This window comes from Phoenix dactylifera, chromosome 8 (assembly GCF_009389715.1).
Source record: "Phoenix dactylifera cultivar Barhee BC4 chromosome 8, palm_55x_up_171113_PBpolish2nd_filt_p, whole genome shotgun sequence".
In the NCBI taxonomy this organism is placed as follows: domain Eukaryota; kingdom Viridiplantae; phylum Streptophyta; class Magnoliopsida; order Arecales; family Arecaceae; genus Phoenix; species Phoenix dactylifera.
Window position 1 is genome coordinate 26,597,881 of NC_052399.1, and position 21,505 is coordinate 26,619,385.

Sequence of the window (21,505 nt, forward strand, 5' to 3'; positions counted from 1 at the left end):
ATTTCATGTCTAAAACCAACCAAAAAACTATCGATCCGTTAACACTAAATTTAAGTTGTCTAAGATTCTCCTAAGAATTGTCAACAATAGAAGAACCCACTAGTAAAAATTATATAGTTACCTCCAGATTATCAACCTCACCCAAAATGGCTATCCAGAAGGTATTATTTAGGTAAGGTCCTAGGTTGTTACACATGTGCTGGTCTTGAAAGTTTAGTCCTGGCAATTAGATTGCTCTTTATTCTTCAAATTGCATTATGTGCTATTTACGTTAGTTTTTATGTTCCTTTCAGCAAAAGGAGGAAAGAATAAAGATATATGGAATTTGTAATCCATGACAACTGTGTAAATATGTATGTACAGAATTCCAGCCTAATTCACCAACAAGCAAATCTTTATCGATTCTAAATAATTACACCAAATATTTGCAAGCAGGGAAATCATAAATCCATGCCACTTTTTCCATCATTTTGTAGATATAAATAGGTGGCGGCGGATGCTACTTCATCCTTCAGGCAGACATTTTTAAGAGATTTTGTTTATTGTTGTACGCGAAGATGGCCAAGTTATCCTATACTTCCTACATTCTTTGCTCCTCCTTGTCGTTGCACCAGGTATGCTTCCAACCATTTTTATCATCTGTCCAACCAAATAACCTATATGATCTCACAGGAGCTCAGCAGTTGAGATATCTTTCCTCTCTGATTTTGTGGCTCTTTGAGTCTTAGAAATCCGTCCAGACTCTAGCAGTTGGAAGAACCAGTGTTTCCTTTCCTTCATGTAGCTTGTACCGATCTTTCTTCCTAGTCTTCTTGGCGCACTGCTTGCGGCTAGTTGACGAGATCCCGTTTTAGGTTTATTCTCTCCTCCACTTGTCTTTCGGGCGAGAGAGTGTTAGATGGGTGCATTGTTTTTCTTTGATTCTCTTTTATCAAGTTTTTACGTCCAGTGACGAAGGGTTTCCGATGAAGTGCGTTTGGATGTAGACGACGCAGACATCAACATCCATTATTTAACTCTAGTTGGTGATAGTTGCGTGTGTCACACACACAATGCTTCCATTTTTCCAGTATCTTTGTTATGGTTTGGAAAATTAGGCTGAGAGAACTCTATTTTTTCGGTGACAGCTGAGAAAAGTTTATTTATTGAGAAGTATGTTCGCTATTATTTTTGGATCAACATGGTCTCGTGATTTTTTTTTTTTTTTGTGGGAACTTTGGCCATGGTGATTGTAGGGAGTAAAGGGCAGGGTCAGAACAATGGAACTGACATGACTCCACTTCAGAAGCATGTGTCCTTCTTCGACAGGAACAAAGATGGCGTCATCTACCCGACGGAGACATACGAAGGTCTTTTCCCTCTTCTCTTATGTTTTTTTTTCATTCACTCAATAGTATTTTGCTAACCTTTCATTCAATCCGACCAATATTAATTTCTTTGCTTCTTGTTCGCCAGGATTTCGCGCTATTGGGTGCAGCATTCCCTTGTCCGCCATGAGCGCCCCTTTAATCCACGCCTTCCTCAGTCCGAAAACCAACAATGTATGGTCATTTTCTCCTAACTCCCACACCCAACCCCCTCCTGTTCCATTCCCATAGTGTCTGGCATTTCAGGAATATGGCCACTGTCCATAAATGCTGACTTCTCTGGATATAAATCCCGGTCTTAAACCGTACCTAAGGTGGACTAGTAAGCACAGGTCACTGGTGCCAACGGGCAGTGAATTTAATAATGGAACCATCTGGTATCTGTATACTAAATCGAATCTTGAAATAAAGAATTACTCTTAAATCTCTCTCTCTCTCTATATATATCTGTCTTACCTATGAACCAATAAAATTAGAGGTACTCACCATAGGGACCTTGACCAACATGAATAATTATGGAAAAATGTACATCAGTGCTTTAGGGAAAATAAATTTCCATATTTTATATCTTTATCAGTTGCTTTCACATACACCATTAGGTGAAATGCCTTATTTCTTTTCCTTTTCCTGTTGTCATATATGCAGGGAAGCCTACCGGCAATCACACTCCCTATTATCGTAGCCAACATTGCAAAAGGCAAACATGAAAGTGACACTGGTGCCTACGACACTACGGGAATGTAGGTTTACAGATATTTGAAATTTTGCAGTACTTTTAGTGAGAAGAATATCATTCCTTTCTTAAAATATATGTAGAACTTTAGTTATACTAAGAATATCAACCCTAGCTGCACAGCATGTTGATTGGATTATCTGTTAGCAGTTTCATTCTAGTTTTTGTACTAGACTTCAAGATCAATAATTATTTTCACTCTTTATTTATACAGCTATTGGAGAAGCGATTATTATTTTTCTCTCTCAGGTTGTTTAACTTGACATAATATCTACACTTTTTAGGTTTGTTCCCGAAAAATTTGAGGAGATTTTTAGAAGCATGCACATGCACACTAATCCTAATGCATTGACATCTGATGAGTTGAAAGAGATGCTTAAGGCGAATCAACAACCTAATGACCAGTGGGTTACTTCGATTAGTGGAAGCTATGCATATAGGAAACTTGTTGATTAAAAAAATTATCATATTTTAAGCAAATGTAAGCCATTCTCGCAATTCTAATACTTATTCTTGCTTTGAAATTATTGTAGGGTTGCTAGCCGGACAGAGTGGGAGATTTTACTCCTTGTTGCCAAGTGTAAGAACCCAGGAAAAAAGAAAAGAAAAGAAAAGAAAAGAAAAGAAAAGAAAAAAAAAGGGGTGGACGGGCCGGCCCGAAAAGATCGGGCCCATCCACCATTTACGATCGTGCCCTAGGCACGATCGTGGGAGAAGAAACACAAAAAGGGGAGGGGGGGCGGCGGCGTGAGTCGATCGCCGGAGGAGACGAGCGCCAGGGAGGGAGCGGTTTCGAGAACCGACCGGCCGTGGAGGGAGTCTTATCTCTTCGGTGAAAGCCCCCCACAAAAGCTTGGGATCCGTCGGTTTTATCCGAGTTGCTGACGGTTCCTCCTCCAATTTCTCGCCGGAAGGATCGCCGGAACATCCCGTCGGACCGAGGTAAGCGTGGCTCCTTTCCTTGTACTTCATTTGCTAGGATTAGGGCCTTGTTGGTGGGGATTTGGCCGGTGAGATCGTTGGAGAAGGATCCGAAATAGGGTACCTCTGTTTCGGCTCCTCTCTTCCGGATTTCGCCGCCGCCGGCCGCCGGGTTGGCCGGGATTCATGGCAGATGGAGTGGATCGGGTTTGTGTAGAGATTGGTGATGGATTTCTAGTGTTTGTTGGGGATGGGGATTGGTGGACCGAGGGCTTCCCTCGTGGTTCCACCTTCTTCTCTCCCTCTCGCGTCGGTTGGCCACCGGCGGCGACGACGGGGGGGGGGGGGGGGGGGGGGAGGCCATTGGGGTTGTTGTCGGGTGGGGGCCGAGCCACTGTTATGATGGTTTTGATGGATGATTGGAGGAGGGGAAGAGTGGTCTTCGGCTGATGATGGAGGAGGGGGGGACCCCTTTGCTGGTTCTTGGGAGGAAGAAGAAAAGAGGAGATCTCTTCTTCTCCCTTTCTCTTGGTCGGCCACTATCGCTGGCGACTGCAAAAGTGGCGGTCAGCGATGGTTCGGCCAGTGGTGGCCGAGGTGTGTCGTGTTGGGGAAGGTAAAGGCGCAGCCACCATGGCTGCTGCCTTGGACTAAGAGGTGGAGGATGGGAGACATATTCCCATCCGTGAAGAGAGAAGGGTCTTCTCCCCTTCTCTCTCGTCTACCCCTTCTTTTGGTCTCTTCACCGGGACCGATCATCGTCGCGGCGTGGCTGCGGCCACGGCTAGTGACGACATAGGCTGGTGGTACAAGGGTGGGAGTCGGGCCACCCCGATTGTCCCTAGATCCGAAGGAATTGAGATGTTTGGAGACTTGGTGATGGACCCCATAGTAGATGTGAATTATAGTTTAGAATATTTAAATAATAAATGATTTAGTTGTAATTTATAATTGATGTTGTAGGGGAAGAGTCAGCGGTGCCAGGAGGTTTTGATCAGGGGATTCAACATCCCAGCTCATAGGTTGCGATTCGAATCCGTATTTGAGCCAGTCTACAAATTTCTGTAAGAATCGCTGCATCTGAGCACCTCTATGCATATATTTGATTTATCATTGGATTTATTTTATAATTATGTTGTTATTATTTTATGAGCTGATACAATACCTATGAGGCGTGCATTTTGTTTATTATGAAAATATTGAAATAAATTCATTTGAGAAGAAATAACATATTTCTTGAGAATTTATGAAAATATGTGATGTGATGGAAAGGTGATTAAACATGTAAAACTAGACATGTAAAATGGGTTGGACCAACTTTGTCATGAGATAGCCTCTACGAGCTTATGCGTAGGATAGCTGCCACGAGCTGATGCGTGGGATAGCCTCTACGAGCTTATGCGTAGGATAGCCTCCACGGGCTTACGCGTGGGATAGCTGCCACGAGCTTATGCGTGAGATTTGTGCAGTCTTGGACTGGGAACATGATCTTGATTAGTCCAAAGCCAGAAGTGATAAATTTTTAAAACTTGGGAATCAGAGTAATACGTGAATGGATCACATAATGTGAAAAATGAATTATGTATATGAAATGGTTATATATATGCTTGTTGTTTTGTTTAAGCCTTTGAAATGATGAAATGACATTTATTTGATGCTTTAATTATTTTATTATTATTACTGTGTGTGGCTGTTGGGATTCTTACTGGGCTGGAAAAGCTCATACTATACTTACTTTCTTTTTCAGAGGTACTGGATATGTAGAATCTGTCGGGTGGGACAAGAAGTGAGATCGATCTGGAGTCAGACTACTAGATAGTTAGAAGTAGCTTATCTTTTATTTATGGACATTTGAAATTATGTAATAAATCAATACATTTTAGTTGGATTTGATTGAATTACATTAATCTTTGATTTTGGTATTTTTGGGAATATTGTACCTTATTAGGCCTTACATGATCTCTAGGAATTTTACCTTTAGGGATTATGTGGCCATGTCACGTGGTCGACCCGAGTAATGGGTTTGGGGCGTGACATATTTGGTATCAGAGCTTAAGGTTTAGGAATCTTAGGGTTTAGGTTCGAGTAAGCCTGAGTGGGGAAAATCACTAAACATGTAAGATATTAAAATGGTGTGATTAGCCTCTTCTCATTTAAATCCTACTTCAGGTAGGCAGGTTTACCAATTTGAATATCATTAAAATTATTATTTCTTTGTTAATTTCAGAGCTAAGCAAAACAAAAATACTATTGGACATAGCCCAACAGGGCCCAAAGTTGGCCTATAATGAGCCACGAACCAATAGGGACCAAACTTGGCCCACATTGGACACGACCCAATAGTCCCGCATTGGCTTACATTGGACACGATCCAATAGGTCCCGATGTCGATCTGCAATGTATATGGCCCAAGAGGGTCAAGCTTAGCCCACATTGGATATGGCCCAATAGGCCCACATTGGCCCATACTGAACACGACCCAATAGGGACCGAAGTCGGCCTGCAATGGACACGGCCCAATAGGGCCTAAGCTTGGCCCACATTGGACACGCCTCAATAGGGCCCAAAATCAGCATGCAATGGATACGGCCCAATAGGGCCCAAGCTTGGCCCACATTGAACATGGCCCTATAGGCCCAAACTCGGCCCACAATGGCACGACCCAAAAGGCCCGATCTCGGCCCATAATAGGCATGGTCCAGCAGGGCCCAAATTTGGGCCACAAAGGGCATGACCCAATGGGGCCCAAATTGGTTAAATTGGGCCCAAGTTTGGCCCGCAATGGGCACGACTCAACAGGACCCAATGTAGCTGAATTGGGCCCAAGTTTGGTCCGAAATGGACACAGCCCAATAGGGCCCAAAATGATTGAATTAGGCCCAACACAACCCAACACGAATGAATGGGCCCAACATGGCCCAATAAGAGCTCTTCAACCCGACGCGCTCGAAAACAAGAAGGAAGGAAGAAGGAAGAGGGAAGAGGAAAGAGGCTCAGCGGCGACAGGGCTTGGGTGGCCGGAGGCCGTCGTCCGGTCGATGGCCAGCGAATGCAGTGGCGGCTAGCATCCATTGTGGTGGCTGGCAAGAAGGAGAAATCGAGAATAGTCTCCGTTGGGGCCGGAATAAAGGAAAAAATTGGCCTCTATTTATCCAAAAATAGAAAATCAGAGGGAAGGGTGACTCACCGGCAAGTGGCTAGGAAAGAGGGTTCTCAGTCGAGGAGCTCAGTCCGGCGGTTAGCGCCGGCGCCGGCGGCGGAGCTTCCAACAAAGAGAGAACAAGGATCTTGGAATTGGGGAATCACAAGAAACAAAAAAAAATCCAAAAAAAAGAAGACTCGGGGTGGCGGAGCTTGGTCGAGGTGGTGCGCGTAGCCACCGAAGGGGGAGAAGGAGGGAGTAGAGGGAAGAGTGGAGAGCTTGGTTGTCTCAGAGGACTGAGGGGAGTCTTTATAGAGCCTCCAAAAAAGGATAAGCTTGCGGGCGGTTGCACCTTCTGTGAGGATCATGGCTGCAGCACCACGGAACGGCTTGCGACTGTTCTAACTCTCCTGCATGGTTAGAGAGTTCAGCTACCATGGAGTGGCCACGACTCCGCAGCAGCCCCGCTCCAAAGAAGACGGAGCTGGACTCCGCCCTATTCTGGTTTTTGGCCTGGGCTGAAGTTAGCTTGGCCTGCTGGCTTCAGCCCATTTTGGCATATTCTCATAATAGTCTTGAGTTATATTAATTTGTATTATCATAGGAAGTATGAATTCAATAAGGTAGAAGTTAGTGAAGAGCTTGAGGATGATAACGAGCTTGAGGCTGAAGTTGGCCGAGCATGAGATCAGGTTGGCGGAAGCCTGCGCCTTGGCCGTGCAGGCCCAAGCAGAAAGCCGCCAATCAGAAGGTAGTGGAACTTTCTACGAGGCTAGACCAGGTTGAGCAAAGGGCCAATGAGGTAGAGCGGCGCGGCAGCGAGCCCAAGTAGTGAGACAATGAGGCCAATTAGCAGGCTACTGGGGCCAAGGAGTAGGTCCTTTGTGCCTAGGAAAGGTCACAGAGGCGGTCGAGGAGTACCATGCCTCAGAGGAGTTTCAAGAGGAGGACTTGAAAATGTGACATATGCCTTCGGGAAGGGCTTTGAGGCATGCTGAGCTGAAACCCAATGGCTTCTCCTGGGGATGGACCTCTCCATCCTCGACGATGATGATGGAGACCATTTAGGTTGAAAGCCATAGTAGTAATACCTAAAGCAGTGAACCAGATACCTACTATAGGCCAAGCAGCCAAGAAGAAATGTAAGGAATGAGAATTGTTGAAACTAGCATATGTGATGAGTCCTAATCAGATCCCAAGCAGATCTAAAGGAGAATCAGCCTATCTGGGGGGACCATTAGCTGGAAACTCCAGGTATGGATCAACTACTGGGTCTTGATCTAAGACTGGATCTGCTGCTAGGTTAACTGCTTGCTTTACTCTTGCCATCCTTGCCTCTATTTCTATTAGGGCTGGTTCTCGATCTGGAACAATTGACTCTAGTACTGGTGCTTGCTTTGCTTATGACGTATATGGATCACAAAGGTTTGGGTCTTCAGTAGTTAATCACCTAAAATCCAAGGAGGTTGGCTGCATACCGTACCTATACCATACAGTGTCAGGCAGGCAGGGAATTTCATCTCTTAAGTCACACCTTCAAAAACAGTTCAGAATGAAAGATCTTGGTGACTTGAGGTACTTTATCGGTATTGAGATTTAGAAGTCTCTCGTGGGTACATACATCATGAGCCAACAGAAGCCCTTGAGTTGATTTGTTCGATTTACATCGGTGAAGGCTGGGGTGGTAGAAGTGGCAGCCCAATCAATGGCAAGGGTCGTGATGTCGGCTGCTGTGAAGGCACCGACGGGGACAAGTGTGAAGGATGAAGTCTTTGACTTCATCATTTTCTGCGTGCCTTTTCTTCTCACTCGGGTACACCAAGCTTGATGTCCTTTCTTTTTGGTCGGCCTCTATTGAGGTCAGTGTAATGATTCAAAAGTAATGAAAGTAAATTTTTTTTCATAGTACCTTACTTCAGTTTTCATCCTTCCTATTCACTTTTCCTTGTGTTGAGGTTGTCACCCCAAGCTTTGACCTTTTGTATAGTTCCTTTCGTTCAGGCTCTGCTGAGCTCAAAGTCTACATTAAAAGATAATAATAAAAGTTAAGAAATTCTCAAAGCACCTGACTTCAGTCTTTACTTATCTTCGACCACTTTTTGATTTGAGCTTGGGTCGTCGCACCAAGCTCTTCCCCTAGTGGGGCTTCAGCTTGTCTTGGGCTCCTCAATCGATCTTCCTGGAGTTCGGCTCCCAAGGAATTTTGAGTGAGCTCGGCTGAAGGAGGTTCTAGGTTGGCTCTGAGTGTCTCCTTTCATCTTCCAGACTATAGTCCTAGAGGCATCTCTGGATTGAGATGTGAGAGGAACTCTGAGTAGGCTTGATCTTCAGCTCTCACCATTTTCGACCTAGGGAGGTTCGTTGGTACGCCATGCCTTCGACATGGAGCCAAGTCTTCTGCTTGGGCTATTCTTCGATCTAGGGGTCGAAAGACATGTGAAGCCATTTGGCGCGACGACCGGTCTTCAGCTTGAGCCGTTCGACCTAAAGAAGTCGATTGGCATGCCCAAGCCTTCAATGCAGCGGCTGGTCTTTGTTTTAATTGTTTTCGACATAAAGAGGTCGGTTGGCATGCCATGCCATCGGCACAGCAGCCGGTCTTCTGCTTGGGCCATTTTTGACTTGAAGAGCTCGGGTGGCACATCAGCCTTCGGCGTGGTTTAGGTCTCCTACTTGGGTCATTTTCGATCGAAAGAGATCGATTAGCATGCCAAGTCTTTGGTGCTGAGATTGGTCTTCTGCTTGGGCTATTTTTAACTTGAAGTGGTCGGTTGGCATGGGCGCGGGGGCCGGTCTACTGCTTGGACTATTTTCAACCTGAAACGATCGGTTGGCACACCAAGCCTTCAGTGTAGGAGCCGACCTTCTCATCTCTGGAGAATGCTCCTAGAAGTATCTCTAGAGTTTGCTCCTAGAGGAAATCTGTGTGGACATGGTCATGAGGAGGCCCCAACCCCTCCTTCTTAGTGAATTCTGAAGGCCACATTCTCGGGCCCCGAGCTTTGGTGATGCCTCGATCGCTTGGTTAGTAGGGACTCTACCTTGAGTGCCCCCAACTATATGATTCAGACTACGGGCATAATGTGGCAGCATTCTGATTCAATGAAAATAGGCAAATGTTATAAGATCATCCAAACAAAATAACAAAAAGTTATTAGCTAAAAGCAATTAACATTATTCCCTTGTCTAGTTCCTACCCATCTCTCAACCTTTTCGATGAATCCTAAAACCTAGGCTCTGATACCACCAAATTTGTCATGCCCCAAGCCTGAAGCATGGCAGGTGCCGCACGCCTCCACGGCGGACTGTACAGGCTTGCTAGGCAACAGATCATATCAAAGCAATGACAAATTTTTAAAATTTATTTAATCATTAATTTATTTAAATGGTTCTTACAAAAGTTTCAAAGAACATATGTAAACATAAGTTCAATATTCTTGCTAATCTAACTAAAATGCCAATAATTGAATAAAATATTTGAAATCTAATGCACTCTCTAGTCCCGTGGTATTACTGAGTGGGGTCAAAGCATGCCAAATATTTAATTAAAATACAAACTAATAACTAAAAAATAAATCACAAATAAACATATTTTTCTTTTGAAATTTTATTAAGTATTTTTTTAAAAACTCTGATCCTAAAATTCCAACATCAATAGACTCTGGGCATGTAACCTAGTGGTATGGATCACACAAAGTTCCAAAAACCATTATTAATTAACCACTGGTGGCAACAGTATCCAAATACCACTATTCTAATCTCTAGTGGTGCAGCATCGAAATCAGTTCATCACAGATTATAAGTCAGACAGGGCCAATGAATAATTTCCATTGGCAGGGCCAGATCATAGCATTGCTAAGGATATATACATACAAAATAGATAACTTGCTAAGTTAAATTTTCTAAATTTGATAATATATAATATAATTTCAAAATGATCATTAACATGCCTGACCCTTTTTAATTAAGTATAAAGCATGTACCAAAATCTAATCCACTAATAATTAATTTACCCTAAATAATTTGGAAATACACTTTGAAGCATTAGGTTACTTACCTCTTTTCGTTTTAAATTCTACTTTAGGTAGGCAGATCAGATTCACCTGTTTAAACATCATTATAATAATTAATTTTTTTGTTAATTTTAGAGCTAAACAAAGTCAAAAATACTATTGCAACACGGCCTCATAATAGATGAACAGGCCCAAGGTGAATATGTAATGAATTTTGCTCATAATGGGTAAGGCCTAATAGGGCTTGAACTCGGCCCACAAAGGGCATGATCTAATAGGGCCCAAACTTGGCCCACATTGGACACATGCCAATAGGGCCTGAACTTGGCCCACGTTGGACACATGCCAACAGGGCCTAAACTCGGCCCACAATGGACACAACTCAATAGGGCCCGAACTTGGCCAATAATGGGCACGACCCAATAGGCCCGAAGTTGGCCCACATTTGAGATGGCCCATTAGGGCCTGAACTCTAGCAGAGGCCGTCGTCTGGTTGACATCCAGCCTGCCACAATGGTGGCCGGCGGCCACTGCAGCGACTAGCGAGAAGGAGAAACTGAGAATGATCTCGGTTTGGGTCCGGAACAAAGGAAGAAATTGGCCCACTATTTAATCAAAAATAGAAGAACAATGGGAAGGAGGGCTCACCGGCAAGTAGCGGAGAGGTGGGATCTCAGTCGAAGAGCTTAGTCCGGCGAGCTTGGGGTGGCGATGACAGCATTTTCCACGATTGGATCTTGGAACAGGGGAAGCAGGGAAATCAAAGAAAACCAGGGACCCAAGGTGGCGGAACTCAATTGAGATGGGCGATGGCCATAGTAGAAGTAGGAGATGGAGGATTAGAGGAAGAAGAGAGCTTGGTGCTCTCAGAGAGATGAGGGGGATGGGTTTTATGGGGCTTCCAAGCGGATAAGCCCAAGGGTGGTTGCACCATTCGCGAGGATCGTGGACAATGACACCATGGGATAACCGGCGACCGTTCTAACTCCCCATGGAGTGGCCATGACTCCACGATAGCTCCCTCTGAGGAAGATGGAGCATGGCCTTTTTCTTGTTCTGGTTCTTTGGGGCCATAGGCTGAAGTTAAAAGTTCACAACTTTTAATTTTTTCTATTCTTTTTCGGTAGTGTGTCATGCATATCATCTTTTACCTTTTATTTCTCATTATATGATATTATTTTTGTTATATAATTTACTTTTGAATTAGAAAAACAGTTAGGCAAGCGGTAAAATTGTTGAGAGCTATGGTTTCAAAAGTTAGAAGTTACGAAGTTGTCTCTAATTCATTTGGATATTGCGAGCTGTATGTGTTGTTCTAAACTTGATGTAAAATATTTGAAATTTGAAATTAATAATGATTATAGGATGTATGGATATTTTTCTATGGATGTTTTATGAACATTTTAAGTTATTTATTTTTGTTATATTGAAACACTATTGGAGTGAGAAGATCTGAAGGCTTTTGAATGTGGAGGTAAATATTATTATTTCAAGTGCATTATTATATAATTTTGTAGCTCTTGCCTATTATGGGTACTTTTAGTGGAGGCCACTTTGTCGCAAAATATATCACTTTTAGTGACCGCATGAATGCCACTAAAGACATATTAGTGGCGGCCATCATTGATTGTCACAATATGTAGCTCTTCTTGTGACCCTCGGAGGCTACCACTAAAAGTTTTTATAGTAGTGGCTGCTAGCGTTTGTTGCAGAAAATTTAACTTTTTAGTGAATGATATATGGCCACCATTAAAATATCGATCTTTAGTGACCATTACTTGGCCGCCACTAAAAAAACAACTTTTTAGTAGTGGTCACTAGCAAAAATAAAAAGCATCCTTCCGTGACCACATCATGGCGGCCACTAAAAGTTCTTTTGCGGTGGTCACTATAGGAGACCACTAAACTTTGATGTTTTAGTGATCAGGATCTGGCCACCTCTAATCAAGTGAGGTCAAGTTCAATCCATTGAATTTTTTTTTGACTTAGTGGATCATTCAAGTTGGGTCAAGCTTGCAGTTTAGGTGAGACGTCTAACTAATCTTTTATAGCTAAAATATAATAGTTGATATTAAATATAAAAGTACTAAAAAAATTAAATGAATTGAAATAATCTAACTTAAACTTGAATTTCCATTAAAAATATTTAATGTCTTCTAAGTAATTGATCATTCTTAACTTAATAAACTATACTTTTATTATATATGTGAGGGCATTGTAAATAAGACTTCATAAAAACAAATAATGACATGCAAATGTTTAAATATAATTAAGTGAAAATAGATGAGAGGAGATGTAGCTCTTGAGATGAAAAGAGGAATTAGTATAAATGAATGTTCATTCAAAAAATTGGAAAAAAATATTTAGTTTGAAGGGGAAGGAGGTTTACATGATTTCAGTTTTTGGTTTGGCCCGGATTGAGTTTGGATTGGATTGAGCCCTTTTCTTCTTGTTCCAAATTAAACCTAAAATATATATGGCTCGGGATGGGTCAGGTTAGGTTGAAAATAAAAGATCCAAACCCAATCCAAAGAATTAGATTAGTTCAATTTTTGAACCCAATCCAACCACGAGTCCTTAAAAATGGATTAGGTTAGGTCAAATCTGGTTGGACTTTGGTGTCATGTCACAAGTCAACTAATCCATTTGCATTCTTAGGTGTCACTTCCAAATTAGAGAAACCAAGTGGATATCTATAAATTTGGAAATGTTTTAATGGTTTGAGCCAATTGAGAGTAGTATACAAAGATTGGTCGGACATGATTTGTGCCTTAAGAGTGCGCAGATCCTTGATATGACTTGATTGGTTTAATTTACTTTGGAGATGCCCTCATATACAAGGCAATATATGTAGTATAATAGATGCTAATTGCCAACTCCTCAATCATACAATATAGCCAATTTTTGAAAGGAGATTGTAGGTTTCTAGTATCAGATTAACGGACAATTCAGCACGAACATAGACGATGTGATGCACTCAACTTTATCTGAAATATGCTTTGTCTGTCAATTATCCTGCTTTATGCGGTGAGCAATACAAAATGTAACCAGCAAATACATTACAAGAATCATAAAATCCCCAACATTCAAAAGATGATAGCAAAAATTAAAAAATAAGGCCCATTACATCCTTGCATTTTCCAAAAATGTGGAATAAGTGTTGGCTAATATTGTGTCGAGCATTATAACTCCGGATTTGCCAGCATATTACACTACAAGAATCATAAAATCCCCGACAATCAAAAGATGATAGGAAAAATTAAAAACGAGGCCCATTATATCCTTGCAGTTTCTGAAAATGCAGGATAAGTGTTGGCTAATACTGTGTTCAGCATTATAACTCTGGATTTGCCTGCATATATAGAATGCAGGGATCTAGTGTTAAAAAAATCTAAAAACCATCTTATATACCACTGCTAGAAGGAATCAAACAGTGACCCATTTGTTATCTAAATACCACCCAACCATCATGACAACAATCCACTTTGTCAAATTTAGATTTATTATAGTTATTAAAAGGTTATTCGCATTATGAATCATACTCATTTGAAATATGTTGTGATATTTCATAAAAAATTGAATCATTTTCTCTTTGATAGAAAATAAAAAATAAATAATTTCAATACATTCTTTGTAATATTTGCAAAATAATTTTGTTTAAAGTATTTCAAAATATCAATAACTTTAACATAGTCCTATTGTTGTATATAATTTTCTCTTACAAGTTCTTTAAAATATGGATAATTTTATTTCTATCGGAATTAAAGAGTAATAGTAGTATTTAGTGGTCTATTTTTAAATACTTTGTATTATATGTTACCCAAATAATTTATAGTTTTAATATAATTTTAATACACAGTATGGTCAGATCAATGGTCATGACCCTTAGGCAAATCAATCTTACACATTCTTATCTGGGATCAAATTGAACCCACTACTATTAGATGGCATTTTTATTATGTGTTAGCTTATCATGTATTTAAAGAGTCTCTGACTTACCAGTATGAAAAATAAAGACAAGCTACAAAATTAGAACTAGCAATTACATGATAAGATATTATTTTCTAAGTGTTTTAAAAATACCTGCTCAAATAATGTCACCTATTTCATGATAAAATGAGCTACAAAGTAATACCCAATAATTTATCATAAATGGAGGGAAAAGTGTTATTTCCTGATTTTTTTAAAAATGCTACTAAAATAATTTTGCTGATTTTATGATAAAGAAGAACTACAAATTAATACTCCACATTTTATTATAAATGCCGGACAAAGTGCCATTTCCCAGAATTTTTTAAAAATATGAATAAAAAAATATCATGGATTGTAAAATTTTTGGAGTGTATTATGACTAGTTGGACCATTCCTTGTTTCATAGTATCCAATGGATTCGCAGGCCTTGACAAACAGGTTATATATATATATATGTTGCGAAAGAGCATGCGTAAACTTTGATAATCACATATTATTTTATTTCTATCTTTCGAGCAAGCATGCGAGAAAATAGGATTTTGAGATTTTAACCGGATTTTCCTGTAAACATTCCAATTGAAGACTATATCAATTTTTAAAGATATTATTTTATAATGAACAATTCTAGAATGCTTTCTTATTAGGAAATTTTATATTTAGTATGGTTTTGTACTAGGCCAAATACCTGAATGAGAGATCATGTCGTATATATGCTTCTAATAAATTGGATGAAGGGTCGCCCTTTTGACAAATCAATAAAAATTATTTGGAGAACTTCCTTCAGGAAATAATGGGGTTTTCAATCTAGCTTGTGTTAAAAAAATCATGTGCTGGCCTTGAAAGTTTAATCCTGGCAATTAGATTGCTCTTTATTCTTCAAATTGCATTATGTGCTATTTACGTTAGTTTTTATGTTCCTTTCAGCAAAAGGAGGAAAGAATAAAGATACATGGAATTTGCAATCCATGACAACTGTGTAAATATGTATGTACAGAATTCCAGCCTAATTCACCAACAAGCAAATCTTTACCGATTCTAAATAATTACACCAAATATTTGCAAGCAGGGAAATCATAAATCCATGCCATTTTTTCCATCATTTTGTAGATATAAATAGGTGGCGGCGGATGCTATACTTCATCCTTCAGGCAGACATTCTTAAGAGATTTTGTTTGTTGTTGTACGCGAAGATGGCCAAGTTATCCTATACTTCCTACATTCTCTTGCTCCTCCTTGTCGTTGCACCAGGTATGCTTCCAACCATTTTTATCATCTGTCCAACCAAATAACCTATATGATCTCACTGGGGCTCCGCAGTTGAGATATCTTTCCTCTCTGATTTTGTGGCTCTTTGAGTCTTAGAAATCCGTCCAGACTCTAGCAGTTGGAAGAACCAGCAGTGTTTCCTTTCCTTCTTGTAGCTTGTACTGATCTTTCCTCCTAGTCTTCTTGGAGCACTGCTTGCGGCTAGTTGACGAGATCTCGTTTTTGGTTTATTCTCTCCTCCACTTGCCTTTCGGGTGAGCGAGTGTTAGATGGGTGCATTGTTTTTCTTTGATTCTGTTTTATCAAGTCCATACGTCCAGTGAAGTGCGTATGGATGTAGACGACGCAGACATCAACATCCATTATTTAACACTAGTTGGTGATAGTTGCGTGTGTCACACACACAATGCTTCCATTTTTCCAGTATTTTTCTTATGGTTTGGAAAATTAGGCTGAGAGAACTCTATTTTTTCGGTGACTGCTGAGAGAAGTTTATTTGTTGAGAAGTATGTTCGCTATTATTTTTTGATCAACATGGTCTCGTGATTTATTTTTTATTTTCGTAACTTTGGCCATGGTGATTGTAGGGAGTAAAGGGCAGGGTCAGAACAATGGAACTGACATGACTCCACTTCAGAAGCATGTGTCCTTCTTCGACAGGAACAAAGATGGCGTCATTTACCCGACAGAGACCTACGAAGGTCTTTTCCCTCTTTTCTTATGTTTTTATTTCATTCACTCAATACTATTTTGCCGTCCTTTCTTTCAATCGGCCATTATTAATTTCTTTGCTTCCTGTTTGCCAGGATTTCGCGCTATTGGGTGCAGCGTTGCCTTGTCCGCCGTGAGCGCCCCTTTAATCCACGCCTTCCTCAGTCCGAAAACCAACAATGTATGGTCATTTTCTCCTATCCCTCTCTTCCATTCCCATAGCGTCAGGCATTTCAGGAATATGGTCACTGTCCATAAATTCTGGCTTCTCTGGATATAAATCCCAGGATCTTAAACCGTACCTAAGGCGGTTTAGTAAGCACAGGTCAGTGGTGCCAGCGGGCAGTGAATTTAATAAATACTAAATCGAATCTTCAAATAAAGAATTACTCTTAAATGTCTCTCTCTCTCTATATCTGTCTTATCTATGAACCAATAAAATTAGAGGTACTCACCATAGGGACCTTGACCAACATGAATAATTATGAAAAAATGTACATCAGTGCTTTAGGGAAAATAAATTTCCATATTTTATATCTTTATCAGTTGCTTTCACATATACCATTAGTTGAAATGCCTTATTTCTTTTCCTTTTCCTGTTGTCATATATTCAGGGAAGCCTACCGGCAATCACACTTCCTATTATCGTAGCCATCATTGCAAAAGGCAAACATGGAAGTGACTCTGGTGCCTACGACACTGAGGGAATGTAGGTTTACAGATATTTCAAATTTTGCAGTACTTTTAGTGAGAAGAATATCATTCCTTTCTTAAAATATATGTAGAATTTTAGTTTATACTAAGAATATCAACCTTAGCCGCACAGCATGTTGATTGGATCATCTAGCAGTTTCATTCTAGTTTTTGTACTAGACTTCAAGATCGATAATTATTTTCACTCTTTATTTATACAGCTATTGGAGAAGCGATTATTATTTTTCTCTCTTAGGTTCTTTGACTTGATATAATATCTACACTTTTCAGGTTTGTTCCCGAAAAATTTGAGGAGATTTTTCAGAAGCATGCACACACTAATCCTGATGCATTGACATCTGACGAGTTGAAAGAGATGCTTAAGGCGAATCAACAACCTAATGACCGGCAAGGATGGTGGGTTACTTCGATTAGTGGAAGCAATGCATATAGGAAACTTGTTGATTGAAATTTTTATCATATTTTAAGCAAATGTAAGCCATTCTCGCAATTCTAATACTTATTCTTGCTTTGAAATTATTGCAGGATTGCTAGCCGGACAGAGTGGGAGATTTTACTCCTTGTTGCCAAGGATAAAGATGGATTGCTTCAAAAGGATACAGTAAGATCTGTCTTTGATGGAAGCTTGTTTTACAAACTGGAGGCGGATAACAAGTCTCTCAAATGAAAGCATGATAGTGATAGTTGAAGAGTGGATTGTGTTACCTTATTTGTGCAGTGAACTTATTGTGAGAAATGTTGCTTCACAACATTGATTATGTATGCGAATAAATTATTGGGAATGCCTGCAATTTTGCAATTCAAATTCTCTCTCTCTCTCTCTCTCTCTCTCTCTCTTACGGCATAAGGCTAGATTGGGATGGGCTTGAGCCTATAGATGTGTTGATAGTGTCGTTGCATATAGCCTGAACTTTGCCTAGCCCAATTGAAACAAGGGTCTGTAGGGCACTTTTGATGTTATTTCCAGATTTTCTAATATATTTTCTTAATTCTCTCATTCTTATTGTTTTAGTATTTTCTTTCTTAATTTTTTCAACATAGATGATGCTAATTGATTTATTCTACGCGTTAATAACATTTTAATTTTTTTTTCTCATTTTAACTTTAATTTGTTTAGCATTTGTGACTCTTTTGAAAATTCATCTTTGACTCTCCTAATTTCTATTTTTCACTCTATCTTCCTGCTATACTATTATCCATTTTAAATTTTGTTTCTATTTTTAAGACTGAGGCCATTCGGGATTGCATGCCTTAGGGTTGTTTTATAAAACTTTCCATTCAGTCAGTAAAGTATGTATTGATTATACAGCATCTTTTAAATACAATTCTATTTCATTTAGCCAAGTTTGTACTCCAAAATATGCCATTATGTTCTTTGGTTCACGTCTATTATGATGAGAATATATTTGTCATACAGTAACAACTACTCTATAGCAGACATGTCCTCAATATATTTGATGTATTATTTGGATACATCCTTTCTTTCTAAAGCTTGTCAGGTGTTCTTTTTTCAATATTTACCACAAATTATCCCCAAGTGAATACAAATTATAGCTATTTCAATCCTATTTCTAATATTTGAAAATAAATCATGACTGAAAAATAAATCACAAATAACATATTTTCTTTTAAAAATTTACTAAGCATTTTTATTAAAAATTTTGATACCAGAGTTCCAAAATCAATAGGCTAACGGCTATGCCACCCAGTGGCATGGGTCACACAAAGTGCCAAAAATCACTATTGTTAACCATTGATAGCAACGGTGTCCAAAAACCACTATTCTAATCATCGGTGGTACGGTGTCGAAATTGATTTCTCACAAATTACAAGTCGATAGGGCCAACAAATAATTTCTATTGGCGGGGTCAGATCATAGCCATACTGAGAATACATACGTGTATACAAAATATATTTTTCATAATTTATCCGGTCATATTTTTCAGATTTCATAATTAAATACAAAATATATATCAAAATTAAATCCACTAATAAGTATTTTACCAAATACTTTAGAAAATACACTTTTAAAGTATTAAGTTATTTACATTTTCTCGCTTAAATCCTACTTCGTTCACCTATTTAAATATCATTAAAATTATTATTTTCTTTGTTAATTTTAGAGCTAGGCAAAATAAAAAACATATTGGACACGGCCCAACAGGGCCCAAAGTCGGCCTATAATGAGCACGAACCAATAGGGCCCCAACTTGGCCCACATTGGACACAACCCAATAGTCTCGTATTGGCCTACATTGGACACGACTCAATAGGTCCCGAGTCGGCCTGCAATGTATACAGCCCAATAGGGCCCAAACTTGGCTCACACACTACAGTAAAAGAGGAAAAGAACGATGCTTAACTGCCGACGCTAGGGAAAAGCGTCGGCAATATCTGCTCCCGCGCCAACTTTTCCCGACGCGTTTTATGAGTCTTGGTAGGTAGAAGCTTTGAACGACGCTTATAAGCATCGTCGTAGACCAAACACCAAACGACGCTTTAAAGCGTCGTTCTTTTGACCTAAGACGACGTTTATAACTGTGGTGAATTGAAACGCTAATACGACGCTTATAAGCGTCGCCGACGCCCCCTTAAAACCCAGCGGCCGAACCCGAGCCCGCATACTTGCCCTAGCTTCTCCCGAGCCCCCCATTCTCCTCTCCGGCGCTGCCCTATAGCCCTCGTCTTCCTCGTCTCCGGCGCTGCCTTAGCCCCTATCTTCCTCCTCTCCGGCGCTGCCTTAGCCCCCATCTTCCTCCTCTCCGGCGCGGACCGTCCGACTTCTACCTCCCTCCTCTCCGGTGTCGACTGACCGACCCCAAGCCGCTCCGCTCGAGGTAGTTTTCTCCTCCTCCCTCCTCTCATTTCGTCTCGCTTGTTCTCCTCCTCCTCCTCCTGTTGTTCGGGTGTTCGTGGGTTTTTCTCCTTCTTTAATTTGTTCGAGGTAGTCCCGATCGATCCAGGCCCACCTCCGCCCCGCCTCCGCCCGAGGTATTTTCTAAAACTAGTCTGTCATGTTTCTATTGCAATTTAAGGTTCTATAGCACTTCATGTGTCCCTTCTCTCTGATTACATCTTGGATCTTTCTATTTATTTTTGTTTGATTAAATGTTCTGTTATTCATGTAATCATCGGCTGTAATACATTGCATCAAACCTGCTAAACTATTCTAAACAATTAAAACTACGGATTGTCAAAGTTAGGTGAGATTCTTGATTTAGTAGAAATGACTTTGATCATTTCTTACACGTTCTGCTCTCCGGTTAAATGAGACTAGGCATCATATTTTCTCACAGTTGATGTCTCTGAGGTTAAATGTACTGAGTGAGTCTGTCAAGGTCACGAAACCAAAAACAGACCAGACCCACTTATCCCTGTTTAGGATACCAGCTATGAGTTTTTTTTAAGAGCAACAACATTGGCATCTCAAATAATGAGACTTTAGAGCATCATGAAATACGAAAATACATGCTCTTCTGAGAAGCATTATCTTCATTCCAGACAACATATTCGGACATTTAAACATATCAACAACTTGCAAGGATTAGAAATCAAACAATAGGTGAGTTGATGTTTCTCGAACTGGTTGTTGTTGACATTCTTAAATAAATTTCATGTGTTCATGCTTGTGTTGGTACATCCACAGGGATTGTAGGTGAAGAGCCCTCTCTTTCACCCCTTTCACCGACACTGTTATCTGCAAACTTTAAGCTTGCTGAGTGGTAACCTTTCTCTTTCTCATTCTCATTCCATTCAGCTGCATAATATACTTTTTCTGTTGCATTTGGTTTCGGGCCTTAATTACATGTGGACCTTTAATTACAAGTGGACCCCATTGTGGGAAATAAATCCGCACGATGGGTAGGGTGCAGCACATGAACATTAATTACATTAATTACTTTGCATTTTACTTAATTTTGTTTGTCTTTTTTTTAAAAACTGCAGTTCAATCGGTATTCTAATAGAATGGACAAAAGTTGGATAAATAAGTTAAGATCTAGTGCTGAATATTTGGATGGAGTTCGGAATTTCATTAAGTTTGTCTTTGAGAAATCTAATATGAACGGGAAGATTTTATGTCCATGTCAAAAATGTGTAAACGGTTCTGCTCTTGATCCAAAAATTGTTGAGAACATTTGGTATGGAATGGTTTTCTAAAGGGTTATACTGAATGGGTACTCCTGGAGAGTTCATACCTCATGTAACCAACCCTCCGATCTAGAAGACACCTTCAATTTTGGATGTAGTGACACGGAACAAAATTCTGTAGAAGAAGATGATATAAGGGGCCTACTTAGAGATGCTCTTGGATATAATATCAGAACTGTAGGAGAAGATGAGCGTGCAGTTATTGATCAATCCATGCATGTTGAGGAATCTATACATGCTGATGACACAGCTCATTATGATAACTTGGTGAAAGATTGTGATCAAGAACTATATCCGGGTTGTAAGAATTTTACGAAGATTTCTTTTCTTCTGCATTTATTACATTTGAAATATTTGAATAGGTGGTCCAGCAAGTCTTTTACCATGCTTCTTCAATTATTAAAGGATGCATTTCCGGAAGGTGTTACTCTGCCATCATCTTCATATGAAGCCAAAAAACTGATAAAAGAGTTGGACCTTGGATATGAGAAGATACACAGTTGTCCGAAGGGAAGAC

The 21,505-nt window shown here is 40.1% G+C and overlaps 2 protein-coding genes across 2 annotated transcripts; both read left to right on the forward strand.

The window, feature by feature from the left end:
- The first annotated feature begins 1,222 nt into the window (after window positions 1-1,222).
- LOC103696189 (probable peroxygenase 5) lies at window positions 1,223-2,556 on the forward strand. Its single transcript, XM_039129631.1, has 4 exons — window positions 1,223-1,349; window positions 1,456-1,541; window positions 2,013-2,107; window positions 2,385-2,556. Exons 1-4 carry the CDS (start codon window positions 1,223-1,225, stop codon window positions 2,554-2,556), a joined length of 480 nt encoding a protein of 159 aa, XP_038985559.1.
- Window positions 2,557-15,338: 12,782 nt separating this feature from the next.
- Window positions 15,339-17,523, forward strand: LOC103696190 (probable peroxygenase 4). The gene is made up of 6 exons (XM_008777725.3): window positions 15,339-15,396; window positions 16,002-16,115; window positions 16,221-16,306; window positions 16,740-16,834; window positions 17,110-17,235; window positions 17,365-17,523. The coding sequence occupies exons 1-6, from the start codon at window positions 15,339-15,341 to the stop codon at window positions 17,504-17,506; spliced, it is 621 nt and encodes a 206-aa protein (XP_008775947.2). The 3' UTR covers window positions 17,507-17,523.
- Window positions 17,524-21,505: the final 3,982 nt, after the last annotated feature.